The sequence below is a fragment of the Anoplopoma fimbria genome, chromosome 2 (assembly GCF_027596085.1).
Source record: "Anoplopoma fimbria isolate UVic2021 breed Golden Eagle Sablefish chromosome 2, Afim_UVic_2022, whole genome shotgun sequence".
Taxonomy (NCBI): domain Eukaryota; kingdom Metazoa; phylum Chordata; class Actinopteri; order Perciformes; family Anoplopomatidae; genus Anoplopoma; species Anoplopoma fimbria.
Window position 1 is genome coordinate 1,363,754 of NC_072450.1, and position 22,500 is coordinate 1,386,253.

The following is a 22,500-nucleotide window of genomic DNA, read 5'->3' on the forward strand; positions in this document are numbered from 1 at the left end:
TCACACCCGTCCAGACCGCCGGCCTCATCGGGGGGGCGGCTTTCATGAAGACACCACGGAGGACGGATCATCTCGAGGCCGGATGGACTCAACGAGGTTTACTGAGATCCTGTGAGACCTGGAGCTTCAATCTACTCTGTTTGTGTGTTTAGAGGAAACTCTGTGAATGTGATGTTTTTTAGAGGATTGATTGTCTTTAAATACAGATTTTTTACTTCATGATAATCAAATCAACCACAAATTGGTTCCTTTTTTTTTTTACATTTTTATACTTTTGGTGTTGAATTCAAACACTAAGTTCCAGGAGAAACAAATAATATATACAAGATTTAAAAGTATTCTTAGGCCTTCTCTACTGTCAGTTTGATTTATCACAATAAGATAAGATAAGATAATCCTTTATTAGTCCCGCAGCGGGGACATTTGCAGAATGGATAGTGCAAACAAGGGACATAGTAAAAAACAAATATTATAAATAAGTAAATAAGTAAAAAATCCACAATACCTAAACTATTATATAAACAGACAGATTGTATGCTAGCACTATCCATTATATTAAATATTAAAGTACACATTTCGCATATTATAAGTGATGATAAAGTGTGATTTAACATATAAACTGTTTGACTCACAATAGATTATTAAAGTTTAAAAAAATACTTAACTGAGGAAGACTGAAAAAGAAGGTTTTTATTTTTTCAAAACACAATAAATTATGGTTTTAGATAAAACAATTTAGGCCATATATTTATTAAATGTAGGCCTTTTTATCTGCATTTGTTCAAATCCTCATCAATCTGAAAATAAAGAGAAACAAATGTGTGTGGAGAGAGAAATAAAAATAATTTGAATTAAACTTTAGAAGAGCAGATTTATATCGTTTCTCTTTACGTTGATCTGTTTCATCTCACTGAGATCATCGGAAGGTTTTTCATATCTGTACATAAAGCAAATTATTCTACAAACACAAAACGTGTGAAAAGAAAGGATTTAGTCGCATAATTCTGAAGTCATGGCAGAGATTTGTTTCTATAAATGTGTCAAAGAAGAAAACGTATTCACTGATTCAGAATCAGCTTCCAGAGCCTGAGGAGAGAATCCGTTTCATTCTGAATGTGAGCTGACCGACACCAACGCAGATCCATCGAGGCCTCGTCAAGGACGGGGAGACGCCGACACTAAATGTCTTTGGAGTCCGGTGTGATTTTGTTGAGATTTAGAGCTCAGGAATCCGTTGTTCCTCTGTGACAGGGATCAAACTAACGACCTGCAATTATGTGGCTTTCCGTCTGGAATCTATATTCAGCATCAGCTGTGGCTTCACTTTATGACCCGTTATCTATTTCCTGTCTCTGGAGACGAACGGAGCGCGACACCTTCGATCGGTGTCACGTGACAGGAAGTGGACATCAAAGGTTTGTTTGAGACACAAAAACATCAGAACTGTTTGTTCATCATGTATATGAAACATAGATCTGCATGAAACCAAAGGGTCTAACCATGGAGGCTATGAATGCTGGACAGGTGTAAAACCCTTTAAGGCGAATTAGTGATTTTGGACAACTTAAATAATAATAATAATAATAATACATTTTATAAAAGACATAACAATGTAAAGGCAAATTAAATGGATTGTGTAGTAACTAGTCGTGCACACTGGTGGGGTTTGCTGTTTGCATTACAGCCGATACTTTCTGCCTCTTTGTTTTCCACACAGACCGTTTACCTGCATTGACCACTTAATTGTGATTGGTCAACAGTAGGTCTTAAAAAACAAAAAACAAAACGCTTCCAAAATCTTGTCCCGTCTCCATCTGCTTGTGCCATTAAATGAAGCTTGTGTTTTTTTTTCTTAACGTAAAGATGGAAGTTAAACATCGTTATAAATCCTTCAACACTGTAAATCCAAATTCATCAAAAGAGACTGACAATTAATCAATACTTTCCCTGATTAAAGTGAGGCTACTGTATGTTGGTGAAATCAAAAACTGCATCTAGAGCTGAAACAAAGAGTCCATTAATCGATTAGCTTATTGACAGAAAACTAATATGCAACCACATTAATAATCAATAAATAAATCATTCATCAGATTAATCGGTGATGAAAATAATCGTTAATCGTGACCAAATTACAACAAAACGTATCACACATTCCTTCACTCAGTGCGGAACTTCCTTGCAAATTTCATTCTAGAAATATCCTGCAAACTAAAAATAAAGAGTGGAGTGAACACTAACCTCCTTAGTGAATTAATAATGATGTGATGGGACACTTCACTTTATCAAACGGGCCTTAATGTGATTGGACGTTGCACGTGTTTGCCTTTAATGAGCGTGTGCAGCATGATGAGATACAGTAAGTTGATTTATATCTCACACACACACACACACACATTCAGCTCATAGCCAGCAGCTGCAGCTTACATCTACATACCAACCAGCTTCAGAGCAGGTAGAAAAATGATGTGTTTCCAGGAGCCGCCCACCATACATCCACGAGATCAATATGTAAATGATCAGACTACCGACCACGGCGGGGTCGTGATGTTAGCACGAATGAACCGGTGTAATACATCGCTCCGTTTAGTAAACAGAGAGAGAGAGTGATGGAGGTTCATGGACTCGAATCAATAATAAAATATCTGAAACAGAGCGCAGAGACAACAGGCAGATTTATGTGTTTAAATAAAGCTGTTACTGCAAAACTGCCTGCAGGAGACTTTTTATGCAGCTTTGGAAATAGTTATGGATCAAATAAGAAGGCAGGACAAAGAGATGGAAGGCATGGAGAGAATAAGCGTTTAACATAAGGACATTCTTCTCAAATTTGAATATTTTTGTGATTGTGTTCCTCTCTATTTGGTCCTGTAATCAGATTTAAGTGGGCAATCAACTTTAACCTTTAGCAAGATATTTCCTTCCCTTTGTCACAATATGTTTTGTGCCTGAATATAAAGGTGCTGAACGCGAAATTGAGAGCACATCGATTAAATCCACAAGGCTCTCAATATGGCGAGGTGGACTCTGTGTTTACATCAAGATGCTTGTTGCTCAAACAGTCGATTAATGGACGATTTTATTTTTTCTTATGTTGCGTTTTTAATGCAAAGACGTCGGCCATATTATCTCTTGCTCCTGTTTACATTCCTTATGATGCAAATGAATAAAATGCACTACAGGAATGTATTGCTGTTTTTGTTTTGTTTGTCATGTGTCAATAAATTATCCTTGAATCCTTGAATATGACAAACAACCTGTTTTTGTTTTTCAGTTTTCAAACGTAGCTGGTTTTGGTTTCGACTAAAAAGTAAAACACGGAGCTCAGTGGTGTTTATAAGGTCTGTATTTCCACACAGGACCAGTAATCCAGCAGAAGCTGTGTTAAACAAGTCTGACATCAGATCAGGACGCTGATAAAAAAAACATATTTATTACATAACCTGCACTGCCGAGGGGAGCAGCATTATTAACCCCGTTTCTCCCAGCATGCACTTTGTTGCGGGCGAGTGTCACCCCTCCTAGGACTCGTGTGACTTTGGTGCCAAAGCACATCGCCGACCCAGATGGCTCATTAGAGCTGCAGCAGGAAGCCGCCGGCAAACAGAGAATCCCCACGACCTAAAACACAACGCGGTGAGTTCAGAGACGAGGAACTCTGACAAGAGGCCAGCGCCGATAAAAGCGCGTCGAAATAAATCAGATCCTCATCACCTTCACAGGCTTCTCTCTCTCCTGCAGGTGCAGCGAGGTGACACAATCTTTACCGAGCAGCGTCTCACTCTTTGCTCGTGAAAAGGAGCGACAGAAAGAAGGAGTCCTCGCCAAATAATGAGCTGCTCCCGTTCTTCCCTCCGTGACATACCGGGTCTTGACGCTGTCACTCAAACCGACTGTTGGTGTCACTTTTTGCAACAAAAACCACACAGAGATGATTAACCCGACGCCGGGGGAAGGCCGGAGGTTTGATCCCTCTCACGAGGCCTGATGTCAGCAGGAATCACAGATGACAGGAGGGCTTCAGGTCTCGTTCTCTAAGTCTTTGTGTTGTCACTGATACGCCCGTCACGGTTTCCATTCCAGCAGCAGATTTACAATCAAAGAGTCATTGATTTCAGTTAAAAACCCAAGGACACTTTGTTTAGAAAGCAGTGAAGCGTGTCAAACCACTCCAACAGTCCAGAATGGTTAGTTTTCACATTATAGTGATGTAACAGAACGCTGTTGATCCGTGATCCGTACGGAATAACTCCACAGTTTACCGTTAACCGTCACAGTGTAAATAAAGTTTAAAGAACGTTATCCTCCAATATTCAGTAAAACATGAGATCAGGACTTCATTTATGCTTCTCTAGTCTCTGATCTCTGATGATGTTACAATGTAAACAACCAACCTGTGTTTAAACCAACAGGAGAGCTAGTAACAGTTGCACAGCAGTCAAAAACACACCGCAGATAACGGATAACAGGAGGAGAGTAAATAGTAACGTTATCCTCCAATATTAGCAGCACCATTTATGCTTTTCTAGTCTCTGATCTCTGATGATGTTACTAACAAGGAGGAGAGCTAGTAACGTTAGCAGCACCGCTAACAGGAGGAGAGCTAGTAACGTTAACAGGAGGAGAGCTAGTAACGTTAGCAGCACCGCTAACAGCACCGCGTTAGCAGCACCGCTAACGGCTAACAGGAGGAGAGCTAGTAACGTTAGCAGCACCGCTAATGGCTAACAGGAGGAGAGCTAGTAACGTTAGCAGCACCTCTAACAGGAGGAGAGCTAGTAACGTTAGCAGCACCGCTAACGGTTAATGAACGGAGGTTCCATTCAGTTACATTATGATGCGTTCAGGCTCTGTTCAGTTAAATGAGTATTGGTTGAAGGTAAATTATAACGTTATCATGATGTGTTCACATGTAATCTGTAAAATGTAGCGTTGGCGATAAACTAGAATAAATCCAGTAGTTTGAAGATGTTTTCATATTAATATAAAATAGATATTAGAGATGAATTATGAGCTGTTTAACTTCCTAACACTAGCTCTAAGATTATTATACATCATTAAAACAAATAATGACTAGATCTGTTTTAATCCATAAAAATACAATCTTTTATTTCCTTATTGGCCCAAAAATGTTCTGGATCCTTGTAGACCAGCTGCCATAATCAAACAAAGGGATCTGTATCTGATAATATGGATCATCAATGATCAGTTAAGGTGAAACATGTTCAGGGATCTCTAGAAGTTATATTTGCTCCCTTTTTTCTTTAGTGCTGATCTGATCCGTGACAAACTCTTTAACTGTTATCATAACTAATAGCAATGATGAATTGAAACAAATGACCCTTTAAAGCCAAACCTGCCCTCGTTCATAGATGTCCTTCTGAAATGCTTCGCGACTCGTCTGGTGATTGATGACTCCCTGCAGATGCTCTTTACAGTGTTTTACAGCCTTTACCATTTCATTGATTCCTGGAAACAATCCCCCGGGGGGGTGGAATAACTCACCCAATTACATGCATGCTTCACGGTGCTGATGCTCTACAATGGAGGGGTTAAACATTATGCTATTTTATTAATATTCATGCTTTACTGGTTCTCTTGTGAGGACGTTACGAGGCTCCCCTGGGCCTTCAAACGCTGTCTGAAGAGACCTGCAGCCTGAAGGAGAGGGAACCAATCAGAGGGAGCACATTTTCATGTTTTTTTCTAAATGTCTTGTTCGTTCGATGGTTTGAAGTCGTATAAAACAAAACAAGGACTCGACATCGACCCTTTGAACCCCAATACCCGCCTTGGGGATGGAAAAGCATAATTGTCAGATTTTCAGATTTCCGACAGTCTCTGAACACATCATGTGTGACGAACGCTTCTGTCAGAAAACATAACTAAAACTAAGCTTAAAATTGTGATATTTAACCCCAAAACATTTTATTCTACATGTCTCATTTAAAATCTTGCCCCGTAAAAAAAGTTTGCTTTAACCAGATTCTGCAAAAAACATTACATTCTGAGCTCCTCAGTGAAACTATGAAGCCATGATTGATTCATCTGAGACCAACAGTCATGTGACAAAGAAATCTGTGAAACTTTGACTGAACTTCAGGCTGAAAAACAGAGCAGAGAGGAGAGGCTGTAAGTAGAGGTTATAAAAATGTAAATAGATAAAAATATATAACACGAAAAGCCTTGATTCTTTTTTTGGCAACTTATAAAAATGTTGGATGAATAGATTCCATTGTTTGGCAATTTTTGTAAAGTAAATAATCAAAGAAATTCAACTCAAGTCTAAGATGGTCTGGTTCAGCTTCTGGTGCAGGTCTTGTTCTGAAGTTTGCTCGTGGGAACGTTCAAAGTTGAATTAACCACACTCTCTTAATCAATATGAGAATAATCAATATCTGAATTATCTGAATCATTGGCCTCCATGTTAGCTGGTTACAGTCTGGATCACAGTAAACAAAGAGTGAGAACACAGACTCTACTTTAGTTTAATAACCAGAAACTATTCTGTTGTTGTGGGAAACAAACTGCACCAAGTTCAAGTTAATTACAGAAAAAAATAACCTTTAACCAAATCCATCATATTGTTTACTTTCACCCTGGTAGCAAACGAAGGGGACAGCATCCACAGTGTCAGTTTCAATTGTTTATTGCACAAATACAGTGAGAACAGCAGGTCAAAGGTCAACCAGGAACTGGTTTTGCAAAATGAGTTCATCGGAAACAGGTGTGCTTCAAAAAAAAATAAAGATTATATTTTTGTTTCCACAAAACAAAATCAGGAAAAAAGAGAATAAAACACAACAACATTCGACAGTAGAGAGACAGAAAGAGCCATTTCTCAAACACCTAGTCCAATATGGTCTGGTTCAGGTTCAGGTCTCAGATGGTCTGAATCAGGTCTCTTATGGTCTGGTTAAGGTCGCAATGGTCTGGTTTAGATTTTGGATGGTCAGGTTGAGGTCTCAGAAGGTCTGCTTCAGGTCTAAAATTGTGTGGTTCAGGTCTCAGGTGGTCTTGTTCAGGACTAAAATGGTCTGTTTCAGGTCTCAGCTGGTCTGGTTCAGTTTCAGATGGTCTTGTTCAGGTCTCAGATGGTCTAATTCGGTGTCGCTTTTAAAGCTCCAGATATCAAAAACAAACAGAATTTGTTGTTGAGTGTTTTTATACAAATAGTAATCTACAGCGCTGATCTATTTTTAATGTTTTATCAGGGTTGCAATGAGAAAATTGTGTTTTTCTAAAAGGGCTGCAAAATGAATAACATTAAAAACGTTGAGAAATTCTAATGACAATATTTTATTCAGAGCCCACAGTGTGTGCACAGTGAGATAATGGTGAGATATCTTTTTAGAATAACAGACGGAGAGCAGACACTTTTAATCTCAAAGTACTCTGCCGTCCTTTTCCTTTTCTGTGAAGTATTTATAATGAAGCAGCCCTGTGATCTCTCAACATAATTACTGAATTAGACAGCAGGCAGAGACCAGCGAGAGTGGCTCCAAAAAAAAAAAAAAAAAGTCTCTTTAAAAGCTTCTCCTGAGGCGGGACGGACGGAAGTACCCGTCGTTAATCTAATTATTTACTTTGTCAGAGAAAACAGTTGTTCTTAATTAAGAGATGAAGAAACTCATGTCTGACTGCTGGGGTGTCCGTGGACTTCAGTTCCCAGAGATCACCTGTCATTCATACAGTCTGGTCAAGAAGTGTGACATTTTGATATGTTTGTTATTTTCATCATCTTTTCATGCAGATCGAGGTCCCTGCTGAATATTATGACTACACAGTTTTCTCAATTTCAGATCGTTATGTGACATGTAGAACCTCGTGTGACAGGCAATCCAGTCACCAGAAAGATATTTGAGCATTGTACGTTTCTGAAAACCGTGAGAAACGTTAAAGGTTAGAAAAAGATTATGGCTTGTGTTCAAATAATAACGTAACAGCATAACAACGTTACAATGTAACATGACAGCATAACGTGATAGCTTAACGTAACAACAGAACGTAAAAACAGAACATAACTACAGAACTTTACACGGAACTTAACAACAGAATGGAGGAGCGTAACGTAACAGTGTAACTGAACAATGTCATTTTACAATTCAACGTAACAGCGTAACCTAAGAGTGTAACGTAACACGGAACATAACAACGAAACGGAACAGCGTAATGTAACAGTATAACTTAACAATGTTATATAACAATTCAACGTAACAGCGTCACCTATTAGCGTAACAGCGTAACATAACAACATGAAGTAACAGCGTAACCTAAGAGTGTAACGTAACAAGGAACGTAACAGCGTAACGTAACAGCGTAAAGTAACAGCGTAACCTAACAGCGTAATATAACAGCGTAACAGCGTAACCTAACAGCGTAACGTAACAGCGTAACCTAACAGCGTAATGTAACAGCGTAAAGTAACAGCGTAACCTAACAGCGTAACGTAACAGCGTAAAGTAACAGCGTAACCTAACAGCGTAACCTAACAGCGTAACGTAACAGCGTAAAGTAACAGCGTAACCTAACAGCGTAACGTAACAGCGTAACCTAACAGCGTAACCTAACAGCGTAAACGTAACAGCGTAACAGCGTAAAGTAACAGCGTAAAGTAACAGCGTAACGTAACAGCGTAAAGTAACAGCGTAACCTAACAGCGTGACGTAACAGCGTAACAGCGTAACGTAACAGCGTAACGTAACAGCGTAACGTAACAGCGTAACGTAACACATGACGTGACAGCGTAATATTACAGCGTAGGGGGGCTATACAGGAAGTGACATCAGACTTAGGATATCTGTGTCAGCATCTAGTTTCAATATCTTTGAGAAACGTTTGCTTAATGCTCACCATAGTGTCCAAACGTTATTATCTGCAACTGAGCCACAAACCCCCAAAACCGCCCATGTCAGAGGTGAATGTGTAAAAACAGCTGTTTTACAATTCATCATACTTTCACCGACCGCAGCGATCTGGGAGCCATAATTATTCAAACCCTGTCAAACACAGTCAGCATGGAAAGCACAACCTTTTGCAGCTGCTGTTGATTAAAATCTGCTGTGTTGATGGAGCGACCGGGACCCGTAGGAGGTGTGGACGGCCTTCTGTTCACACTCTGCATTGTTCATTTGTCAGAGTTTACCCGAGCTCACAGCCCCCCCACCGACCAACAGAGACGACTACTGCAGATACATATTTATGCTGTTTTCTAACAAAAACTGTGAAACAAGAGATGGACAGATACAAACTGATATCCTCACTGTAATGTATGATTTCACACATTCATTTGTGTTTTTAGTCTAAATTACAATATGATACAAAAGTAAACTGGTCTGCTAATTATAAAGTTTTTATTTATTAAAACAGCTTATAATTCATCTCTAATATCTATTTTATTTTAATGTGAAAACATCTCCTTCAAACTACTGGATTTATTCTAGTTCATCACCAACGCTACATTTTACAAATTACATTCTGAACACATCATGATAACATTATAATTTACCTTCAGACAATACTCATTTAACTGAACAGAGCCTGGACGCATCATAATGTAACTGTATGGAACCTCCGTTCATTAACCGTTAGCGGTGCTGCCAACGTTACTAGCTCTCCTCCTGTTAGCCGTTAACGCTGCTGCTAACGTTACTAGCTCTCCTCCTGTTAGTCGTTAGCGGTGCTGCTAACGTTACTAGCTCTCCTCCTGTTAGCGGTGCTGCTAACGTTACTAGCTCTCCTCCTGTTAGCCGTTAGCGGTGCTGCTAACGTTACTAGCTCTCCTCCTGTTAGTCGTTAGCGGTGCTGCTAACGTTACTAGCTCTCCTGTTGGTTTAAACACAGATTGGTTGTTTACATTGTAACATTATCAGAGATCAGAGACTAGAGAAGCATAAATGAAGTCTTGATCTCATGTTTTACTGAATATTGGAGGATAACGATCATCGGTAAAACTTTATTTCACACTGTGATGGTTAACGGTAAACTGGAATTAATCCGAGGTTTACATACGTGAAGAACTGTGAGGGGATCATAATACATCGTATTCCTTTCAGCCACTGCAGTAACAACATGCATTAGACGCATGGGACTCTGTGAAGAAAAAAAGGATTCTGATAATAATAATTTATATTTTGAGTTCATCTACATGATTCTCATTATAACTCTGACAGAAAATCTCTCATTTTCAGTCGTACAGAGATCCTTTCGTCCCTCAGGTTATGAAGTATTATTGTTTCTCCTTTCATCTCCACCAACGCCGCTCTGACACAGAAGAGGTTTTCTGCCGGACTCGAGTCATTTAGCTCCGGCTCCGGTGACGAGGCGTCTTCTCTGCAGGTTTCTGCCTTTAATGGGGTTTTTTCTGTGTGAATACCACAAAGGTCTCCAGCATCATCTGCAGCATACTAATAGTTTCACTTTGACTTCTGGAGGCACGCTGAGTTATTTTTGTAGAATCACCCTCCCACGAGGAATAACAACTGCTCCTCTTTTTCATGCCTTTAGTGGAGGAAAATGTAAATGGGTTAACGTTATTCTTCCCAGATATCAATGTTTTTTTCATGCGGCAGGACTCATTATGGATGCAAAACACAACTTATCTCTGTGTTTTTAGGTTCAATCGGCAAACAGGTAGAGTGGAGCTCCTGCAGCTCACTTTTAGAAGCTTAAGGCTTTTCTGCAAGTTTTAATTAAGATTAAAATATCATATAATCCACCTGCCGCCATGCAAAGCTTTAATGTGAGTACACAAGCAGCGGAGAACAAACTGCCCATAAGAATAATAATTTAAAGTTACATTACAGTCATTTAGCAGACGCTTTTATCCAAAGCGACTTACAGTCAGTAGTATAAGATAAGATAATCCTTTATCTTATACTACTGACTGTAAGTCGCTGTAATATTACATATCATTCACCCATTCACACACTGATGACAGGCTACCATCAAGGTGCCACCATCAGACTCTAACTAACATTCATCATCCAGTCCACACCGATGGCCTTCAGGAGCAACTTGGGGTTAAGTGTCTTGCCCAAGGACACATCGACTGCCGAAGCCGGGTATCGAACCACCGACCCTCTGATTGGAGAACTACCTTGCTCTCCACAGCCGCCCTTAAGTTACTGTGATGAACTTCTGAGAACAGTTTATTTAATATGTATGCCTTTATATGACCTACATCAGTAAACGAGACCATCGCTGAGAGGGTCACACATGCATGCATCCATGCATATGACCCGACACTCTTCAGCACTTTAAAGAATATTTTTTAATTAAATATTAATATAAAAATAATAATATTGTTTTTATATTAATATTTAATTAAAAAAATGTATACTAATGTCAAAATACTCAAAATAATAATAAATTATTATTATCATAATCACTATGGCGATAATAATAATAGCAATATAAACATTAATAACATTAATAATAAAAATTAAGAAGATGTATAAAGAAAAATAATATTTATTAGTCATCTTATCTGAAAAAGTTAAAAAAAAAAGAAAATCAAAATATTCCAGCAAAATGAAAAATTAAGTTGGAGTTTTGTTAGAAATAATTATAATTAGGGCTGCATGTTTATTGCCTGAATGATAATTACAATTATTTTGTTAAATATTGAGATTATGATGATTTATCACAAAATATGTTATACTTTCACTTCCATGTTGTGCTGCATTCCTGCTCATGAAAACAAAACTTTGCATCAAAATGAGAATGAAAATCTTCTTTTAATATACAGTTCATTACTCTTCTGCTCCGGACTGAATCTGCCCCAAAAAAGAAGCCAAAACATCTGGATTGGTCCTCTGGTGGCTGTTAGTTTAAGAAGCACAGTTTTCTATGAGCGGATCATTTTAAGCGTCAACATCCCGATCGATCATGTTTGTTTAGCCTAATTGAAGGAAGACAAAATTGCCCGTAATATTCAATTAATTGTGCAGCCCTTGTTATCATATTTTTAAGTCATATTATGCTTACTACTCTACCATCCCCCAAATGCAGATAAGATATCCAAATAAAGATCACATGTTTATACCAAAAGGAAATTACATCTTTGACACTCCAAATATATATTTGCAGCACAGTTATTCTTTTAATGTTTGTTATATTACCTGAAGCACATGCAATTATTTTGTAGCTTCAGGGGCCCGACAGTAATCAAATGTGGAGTCATCTTTTTTCAAATTCTCGTCTATCCTGCCTGAATAAAAATAAATAATACTAATATTTGATATTGGAGACATATCTCTGAGAATTTAAGTTTGGCAGAAAAGAGTGTTTTTGATACCATTTTTTTTCCGACAGCAGATGAAGCAGCTTTAGTGATTTTTAAAGATGAGGAAAAAGGTGGAGAGGGCGTCGTACTTTAACAAAGATAAAGACAGAAGAGAGTTTTCTTGTTCCAGACGAGCGTGATCATGTGAAAAACAACCGAGGACCTTCTTTGATTCCCCCTCCTCCTCCTCAGTTTGTTTCTTCTAAAATAGACTTAGCGTGGCGTGTTTCTCAGGCTTCTTAATATTTCATCACTCCACTTAGCCAGACGAGCATCTATTATTCACAAAGAAGGTGGTCGCAATTAAGGAGCCTGCCAATCAGAGGAGCCCCGGAGGACATCGGCGTCACCGGGAATCTGTTATCCGACCTACAGAGGTAGGATTCGGAGGCGAGGATATTAAACGCATCTGGTGTCCGAGGACGGAGACTCGTTAGGAGATCTGATGTCTGAGAGCAACGAGCATACGGAGGAAGAACGAGGAAGCAGGAAGGTTCTGTTCTGCTGCCTCCCAGAGGATGGAGGCTTCAAACCGACGGCTGAAATGTCCTTAAGACACCGAATTCAAACACAGCCTCTGGATACGTTCTAGTTACACACACACACACACACACACACACACACACACACACACACACACACACACACACACACACACACATGCATCCATGCATATGACCCGACACTCTTCAGCACTTTAAAGACTTTATAACCTGAGGTCCTTCACATTTTCAGTATTTTGACATTAGTATACATATTTGTATGATAATAATAATAATAATAACAACAATAACAACAACAACAAAAAGAATACAAATTTAGATAATATATAAATACATATTTTCATCATGTCGGAAAAAGTCAAAATTTGAAGAAAAAATGTTACAATTTTCCAGGAGAAAGAAAAAGGAAGTTGCAGATTTGCTAGAAAGAGTTATAATTATGGCTGCACGTTTATGGCCTGAATGATAATTGCAATTATTTTGTTAAATATTGAGATTATGATGATTCATCATATAATATGTTATACTTTAACTTCCATGTTGTGCTGCATTCCTGCTAAGAAAACAAAACTTTTTTGAGCATTCGTCACCTTCCTTATTATTCCTCTAATAAATGTTATAAATGTGCCACATTTTACGTATAATATAAAATGCCTAAAAAATATATGTATCTTCCAATATGGATCATCAATAATTGGCAATAAGTATCGACAACCTGCACCACATGCTGCTGTTTACCTCTGACTGTAATCTCACTAATAATGAAGCAGGTTGGAGCTTCAAAATAGAGGAAATAATTAGAATTATCACCTGATTAAAATAGAGTTTAGCTGACTAATGGTTTATTGGCCCAGAGCTGATTATCACCGCTGCGAGAATACTTTGTTCCAAAACTGTTTGTTAATTGAAATGTTTGTTCACATCAGCAGAAAGAAGATGCGGTTGCTATGGTTACGTGGATAATAACAGAGGAAGTAGCAGAAAACCTCTCACTTTTAAAAAAGCTTTTTTTTTTTACAGCGATCTGATTGGCCGGTAGAGTAAATTACAAACAGTGGAAAACCTCTGTCCCCTAAAATCAAACATAAAAAAACCCCTTTTTGCAGGATTTTTGATTTTTCGGTCTCCACCTCCTCCACAAAAGATGGAGAAGAGACAAATCTGCCCACTCAACCCCCTCAGGGAGGAGAGGACGGCAAAGATAGAGCTGGAGTGAATGGAGACTTAACAGGAAGACGAAGGACGGAGGAGAAGAAGAAAGTCCAGCCAACAGAAAACATCAGCTAACACTCTGTTATAATGAATGCATCACACACACACTGGTCATTACTACATCGCTTCTTTTGTAGGAAAACAATTCACTGTTAAATGAGGTGTTTATGAGCGTTGTTGTTGAGTGGCTGTGGGGAAAAATTCCAAAAAAGGAATCCAGATGTTATTCAAATGATGCAACCACAGCGGAGTTTTAGACGTTGTCCACCAGAGAGCAGGTTTCTGGAGCCAGTTCAGGAGTTCTTAAAGGGACAGTCGTGATGTTTAGGAGGGAGGTTGTATGAGGTTCTTCTCCAGAGACAATGTAGTGTTTCTCTCAGGGTTTTGTGAGACATTTTAAAGTTAAATGCATCAATCAAAGAGTAACATTAGGAAGCTAGATCTATGAAGACCTTGTTTTAGCAGTGGTGGTATTTAACTAAGTACATTTACTGTACTGTACTTAAAGTAACAATTTTGAGGTACTTGTACTTTAGTATTTCCATTTTTTGACTGTATACTTCTGGTCCGCTACATCTCAGAAGGAAATATTGTTACTTCAATACAGTTAGGTTACTTTGCAAACTATAAATCAACTAATAAAAATGGGTCTTATTAAGTACATATCCTAGTTATTAAGTATATAAAGTAGTTAAAATGAGCTCCTTTTCCAGCCACATTAATGCATCAATAACTATAATCCAATGATATTAATCTACCGTAGATATATTATTTGAAATGGGCCATTCTGCTCATGTGTATGCTTTTATTTTTGGTACTTTAAAGTATATTTTGATGCCACTTTTGTACTTTTACTGAAGTGACATTTTGAATGCAGGGTTTTTACTTGTAGCAGAGTATTTTTACACTGTTGAATCATAAACACATTGGTTGTATAAATACGAATGGTGATGACAAGCTCTAAGAAGCTGTTTATACACATGTAAAAAGGTATTTTCAGCTTTTTACAAAATCATGGTAAATAATCAGATCATTTTAAACACATGGACACAAACAATCATTAAGAATGATAAAAGTAATTTGTAGATGGCGGGCCTGAATTCATAATTCCATTAGTAAAAACAAAATTCATTGTGCATGTTTGATTCATGTCCAGCCTTTTTAAATAGTTAAACGACATTAGATATTCACACACACACATAGAACATGAGTTATTCAAACAGCTGACTGGCCTCTGTTTAACAGTCAGAGAAATGTTCTAACTCACAGGAGTTCATGGAGTCTGGGCTCTGATCCACACAACAACACAGAGAGATGTGACTGACAAACACAGAAAAGATCCAACATTCAGAGCGCTGGAGGAGAATCTACATCCTCTAAACAGAGCTCATGCAGATTTACACTTCATTTACACTGTTTCCAAGGAACAGTCGCGTGTTTACTTTGCTGCCAGTTAGTCACATGTTTCTTTTGCATCCAATGAATGGAAGTAAACAGGAAGTGACCATATATGGACTGAGGAGGAGTGACGTAGAGACGCCGTATACGTCTCTGGTGTGGACCTGTCAATCAGTGTGTAGCCCCGCCCTAAAGCATCCCCTGCTTTATGGTCTGTTTGACTCTAAATGGAGCATCATTTACTAAATGAACATCATGCTGTATTGAAGAAGACTTGAAACTAGAGATTGAGACCATAAACTCATGTTTACAATGTTTACTGAGGGAATAAATCAAGAGAGAAGTAGAGTCATTTTCTCATAGACTTCTATACAACCAGAGGAGTCGCCCCCTGGTGGACAGGAGAGAGAATGCAGCTTTAACACAGGAAGCTTTGACTTTTCAGAACTGGAGGTTGACTTCTGGTACAGAGTCTGGGAAAACCAGTTTGTTCCATTTCAGTCCTGTAAGGCTCTGCATATATATCATATATATATATGTATATATCATATATATATACATATATATATGTATAGGCATATATATATGTATATATATATATATATATATATATACAGTTGCAATCAGAAATATTCAACCCCCTCACCTCAAAAGACATTATAGTGATGTGGATGAAAGATAATGACAATAAATGATAAAAAAAAACCTCATTAAACAACAAAAAATATTTATTGATACATATTTGAGTTATTTTGACAACAGAAGTTGACTTAACTTTGAAGTTCAAATGGAAAATGTAACTCTTTTAACACATGTGCATGTGCAGTATTATTCAACCCCCAGCTTCAGTACTTTGTGGTGAATCCTTTAGCTTTTATAACTTCTAACAAACATTTTTGGTAAGTGCTGACAAACTTCTTACACCTCTCGATTGGAATCTTTGCCCATTCTTCAGCTGCTAAAGCCTCTAGCTCAGTGATGTTTGATGGCTGCCTTCTTTAAATCCCACCAAAGATTTTCAATCGGATTTAAATCTGGTGACTGAGAAGGCCACTCCAGGACGTTCCAGGATATTTTTCTCAACCTAGCTTAGGTTGACTTGGAGGTGTGCTTGGGATCATTGTCTTGCTGGAGAGTCCAATGATCACCAAGGTTTAATTTGCCAACAGAAGGCATCACCTTCCTCTTTAAAATGCCCTGGTATTTCTGGGAGTCCATGATGCCAGGTCCACCATCAAGATTGCCAGTTCCTGCCGCAGAAAAACAGCCCCACATCATCAATGACCCACCTCCATGCTTGACCGTGGGGATGGTATTCTTCTGGTCAGAAGCCTTACCGCTGGTCCATATGTCCAAACAGTTCCAGTTTGGTTTCATCAGTCCATAGAACTGTCTCCCAAAACTCTGTAGTCTTATCCACATTCCTCCTGGCATATTCTAGTCGACCTTTGATGTTCCTTGTGGTGAAGAGTGGAGTGCGCCATGAAGTCCTTGTTTATTCAGTGCACGTCTTACAGTTGCCACTGAAGCACTAGTACCAGCCTCCATCAGGTCATCCTGTAGGTGTCTTGCAGTCACACGGGGGTTTCTCTTAGATGTTCTATGTTGCTAAGGGCCCTTGATGAAATGTTGGGCTTTCTTCCACGGCCAGGCAGGTTTGCAGCTGTTCCATAAGTATTAAACTTCTTTATAATGCTCCAATGGTGTCTCTTGGAATATTACATTTTTTGGAAATCTTCTTATACCCAAGGCCCTTCAGGTGTGATGAAATAATCTCTCTCAGCTTTTGTGGAAGCTCCTTTGTCTTTCCCATGTTTGCAGCTCACCTTGAATACCTTCATGGGTGGGGTTTATATCTGCATCCCAGCTGAAGCAAATGAAGGATCATTATAGAGTTCCTAAAGGCTTCATTATGTTTCAACTCCACTTTAGGCCATAAAGCCTGTCAGACAGCTTTAAAAACAACAATATTATATCGGGGTTGAATAATTGTGACATGGCTATCTTAACAAAATATACTGTTACACACAAATACTACATCATGCATTTTTTGTGTTGATTTTATGTATCACTCCACTCATAAAGGAGTCATCTGAAGCAGAATCTTGCTCTTTGAAAAAACTTTAATTGATAAATCCTTAAAATCTTTGGGGGGTTGAATATTTCTGATTGCAGCTGTATATATATATATATACACATTATTGTAGTTTGAATAGGAAAGTTGGTTTGTTTACTTTTAACAACCGTAGAATGGAACACATTTACTAGATTATTTTATTTTATTCATGAGTATGCAGGATTTATAAAATACAACAGGATTAAGGATCATTTAAACACTGAAAATCCGTCTTCTGATACCAAATGAAACTCTTTGTTTGATGCAATTTACTGTTCTTTTTTAAGTCTTTCATCTCTTTTATGTGTTTTGCCTTTTTAAATCTGTTATATGTGTGTTTTTAAGTGGTGCTTGAGGTAGACTTTTTGCAAGTTAAATTCAAAGCTCAATTGAAATATCCTGGCCTAATAATGGTTTAAGAAAATTATCGTTTGCTAGGTATACATTCAACCATAACTTCCAGAAGTCCCTTTTCACTAACAGTAAAGTAACAGGGACTAAAGTTGTGGGTGTGTGAGGAGATAAAGAGTCGTATTTAAAGTGATGCTGACGTCGTCCTCCTGCTGACAGACTGCTCTGATCCGGCCCGACTTCTGCACCGCTGTGCTCATTTAAGCGACTAAAGATGCATTTTTCTATCTCTCAGCGATCAGCTGGTTTCAGACAAACAGAGCAGCAGCTGTGTTCTTTCTTTCTAATCCCCCGTCACGCAGACAGACGTCTCTCTGTGAGCATCCCCGCTCTGGATGAGGAGTTTTATTATGATCCAGCACCACAAACTGATATTTTTCTTTGCGATCGTTGTTGGATCGTTTCCACGACCTTGGTGAGTTTTCTGGCTTTCACAACTCTGTCTTTCTGTCCTGGTCTTTGTTTTGGAACCAGACCTCCCTGCCCTTTAGCGTCCAAATGCTAAACAGAGCGTCCGGCAAACACATTTCAGCTGCAAACAATAAAAGGCCTAATTTTTCAGCCAGAGGAGCAAATGCCAAAGCGTCCCCAGAGTTTAGCCTGATGGCGGTTTGTTTGAGGCCGACAGGAACGCCACCATCTGGGAGCAGCACCAAGAGAGGAGGATTTTATGACGCCTCACACGCTTTTAAATGTCCATAAATGTGCAGCAAATCTTCAGTCTGTGTTTTACATCTATAATCATTATAGCTAGAGATACTAATACGCTTATTACCCGACAAATGTGAGGTTAAAGGTAAGGTTGTTAATCTTCCTCAAAAGCATTTTTGTTATATTTGCTGACATTCTCTTTACATCCCGACATCAACCATTAAATCAAATTCTCTGACTAAATAGAGAAAGAAATCTGGAATCTGTGGCTGTCGCAGAACTGAAGTACATCAGGCTCCTTACCTGTCTACCTACCAAAACCGAACTGGCTTCTTTGAATGCCAAGGTGAAGACTGAATGAAAACAATCAGTGCTGTAAAGCGTCCTCATTCAAAATCAAATGAATGTAGATAAAAGATTATATAAGCCACAGACTCAACGTCGTTGTGTAATACACGTCCTAGAGTCGTGCCAAACCAGATGGCAACCGGCGGTTCTTAAAAGGGAAGCCAGAGGTGACGGCCAAATCGCGGCCAGGTGTGTTAAGAGTGGTGAGTGAGGAGTCAGTGGAAGTATGAAACAGGCAAAACATTTTTTCTTTTGAGAAATGTGACTCAAGGAAACAACAAGCAGTCCTTGAGCATGCAGCCATACCTGGACAGCCACAATAGTTTTGTTATTTTCGCAGCAGAATGGGGGTTAGCCATGGACGGACACAGAGGTTGACACTCACTCACGCAGTTCCGGATGCAAAGACCCACACAGTCCTTAGGATTAATTCAAAATGTCAGGTTCAACATATCTGTGGTTTGCAGGAACATCTAATACCAACACTTTCCCCTGACTACAAACTGGGACTCTTCATTGTAAACCACTCTGACCTCCACATCTTTACTTCCCACCTGTCTGAACAAACTGAAACGTCTCATACTTCCTCTGGATTCTGGGCAGTTTGAAAGTTGGTTTTAATTATATCTCTGCACTGGGATCAAATTAAAAACCTTAATTAACACTTTCCATTTTGACACAGTAATGTGTGTGGTGATCACAGCGCTCGTAGCCATCGTGTTGAGTCCTCGTCTCGTCTTTGTTGTCCTCCCAGCTGGCTCGGCGGACTCCGTCTGAAGCCGCCGTTAGGAGAGTTTTGGTTTCTAAAATCAGCGTAATGAATGTGATGGCTCTGTTCAGCCTCGCAGACATCAGAAGACAAAAATAGAACGACTTTGTTGTCAGCACCGTGGCGTGTTTTGTTTGTCTGTTTGATTTTTGGAGGGATTTCAGAGGTTTGCATCAGAGGTTTTGAAAGATCTGTTTCAGAAAAGTTTTATCTTTTTTAGGTCTTCTCTCTGGTGTTACACACACGTGTCAATCAAACAGAAGCTGTGGGGTTATTGTGTAATACAAAAGGTAAGGTGTTGTTTGCTTTGGAAGTTTGAGTTTAAAGGTCTGGAGGGGTTTCATGATTGGAGCTGATCCAATGCTCATTTTACATATTTCTGCAAGTAGAGAGGAAACAGGTTGTTATACAAATGAGAGGTGATTATTTCTCATCTGAAGCAACATTAATGTCTGATGATGAACAGCGCTGCTCTGTCCAAATAATAAATCATGATAATTACTACTGCCAGCACAGCGAGGGTTTTACTTTTACTATATATGTATTGTGGTGTCTAATAAGCTTAGTCACGTGGATGCATTTAGTTTGTGTGTCCACCACGAAAAAAGATCCTAATTGACTTTCCATTGTCATTGTTTTTGTCCTTAGCGACACAAAGAAATGAAGGTCTAAGACGCAAGTGAGGGAAACGTGGATGCAATTACTAGACTTACAAGAGCGCATAGCTCCACCCCAACATACACCTCAAATATATGACCAAATCGTATGTAATCCATGTAATGGATGTTATGAACCAGGAAGTATAAAGACCACACAAACGCTGCGTGGCAGTGGAGCTGGATGGGTCCAACAAATAACAGAAAACATAGATTTATTTGTCACTGAACTTGCGTACTTCAGTAACGTCACATTCGTAATTATTTGAACCCAAACAACAATCTTTCTCTTGACCAAAAGTTGTTTCCTGTAAAGATGGGTTTTATTTTGAAAATACGGTATTTATGCAACAGTGTTGCTGGACTTTTCTAGGAAAACGCACGAAAAATGAACTGCTCATAAGATATCATACAAACCGTTGCTTGAGGATACGTAGTACTCTGTCTGCTTCTTTCCACCTCTAAAACCATCAACAACCTAAACATGTTATTTTTGTGATGGCAGATTTGGGCCAAGTGAGTAAAGAGGAAATAATGGAGGAGAAATGTCCATTAAACACTGAGGAACCTTTATCTCCGTTAGCCTGGAAGACACCAAACCATCCTTCAGAGGAAAAGAGATGTTTAAACCAGGTTTAAAGTATTTCTGCTGTGGTTTCCTCCTTTAAACCTCTCCTCATATCACCTTTCAGGCAGGAGGAAAAATGGCTTTAAGATTCCTCCATAAATTCTAACTGAAAGAGGAAACAAATGTCACCTCACACACACACACACACACACACACACACACACACACACACACACACACACACACACACACACACACACACACACACACACACCCTCCCTCTTGCTTTAGATGAATGTTTCCACCCGGAGAGTAAACAAGATTGTGAAAGCGTGTTAATATTATCCAGCTGGGTGAAACAGAAACCAATCATTCATCTTCTTCTCTCTCCTCCACAACGATCCTGTTTCATCCCGCTGTGAAGGGAAATGATGCTGCTGCTACTAAACACATAATTTATGAAGAAACATTAAAAACAAGAATAAATGTTAATTTATTTTTTGGTGAGGCTTAAATGCTCCACAACAATAAGACTTAATGAGGTTTGATACATAAAACTAGTGGAAAACTTAGTCATATTTGGGCAAAACAAAAAACTGAGGTTTGATTTATTCTTTATTGTTATATTTTCAAACAACATGTACAAAAGAAAAGTATGAAGACTGAAGCGGTTAGCTGCTGAATAAAAAGTGTATATTTAAGGGAGCTGGTGTATAAAAGAAGTGGACGTAGTCACGGTAACGCCACTCTATTGGTTTGGCGACTGATGTTTTGAAGCCTCGAGTTTTGTGTTTTGGTCGTCGCCATCTTGTTTATTTTGCAACCAGTGAACAGGAAGTGACCATATTTGGACTGAGGAGGAGTGACGCATTGCTTCATGTGTTAAAGCTGCATTCTCTCTCCTGTCCACCAGGGGGCGACTCCTCTGGTTGTATAGAAGTCTATGAGAAAATGACTCTACTTCTCTCTTGATTTATTCCCTCAGTAAACATTGTAAACATGAGTTTATGGTCTCAATCTCTAGTTTCAAGTCTTCTTCAATACAGCATGATGTTCATTTAGTAAATGATGCTCCATTTAGAGTCAAACAGACCATAAAGCAGGGGATGCTTTAGGGCGGGGCTACACACTGATTGACAGGTCCACACCAGAGACGTATACGGCGTCTCTACGTCACTCCTCCTCAGTCCATATATGGTCACTTCCTGTTCACTGGTTGCAAAAAAACAAGATGGCGACGGCCAAATCACAGAACTTGAGGCTTCAAAACGTCAGTCAACAAACCAATGTCCACTCTTTATATTCTGACTATGGCTACCAGAGAAACTTACTTCAATTCAAAAACAGAATCCTGAATCAAACATCTGAAAAATCATCACAGAGAGCCTGATAACCAGCTTATCATCTATTATGATCCATTATTATCTATTATTATCTACTTAAGGTACGCTGACTCACACTGAACCCTTCCCTTTGTGGTTGAAACAGTCACAAACGACTCAGGTTGATGAGTTAAAGGCCTGGGCAGAAACCAGTCCCTCCAGGACTCCCAGTCGATCCCTCTGATCACACAGATTAATGAAAA

At 38.9% G+C, this 22,500-nt stretch overlaps 1 protein-coding gene across 1 annotated transcript in view; it reads right to left on the minus strand.

Annotated features, from left to right (window-relative positions):
- The window catches only part of LOC129105153 (B-cell receptor CD22-like), a 20,468-nt gene extending 11,347 nt beyond the window's left edge, over positions 1-9,121 (minus strand). Inside the window, exon 1 of the mRNA XM_054616050.1 lies at positions 8,996-9,121. Within this exon, the coding sequence (XP_054472025.1) occupies positions 8,996-9,121 (126 nt within the window). The remainder of the gene's footprint in view (positions 1-8,995) is intronic.
- Positions 9,122-22,500: the final 13,379 nt, after the last annotated feature.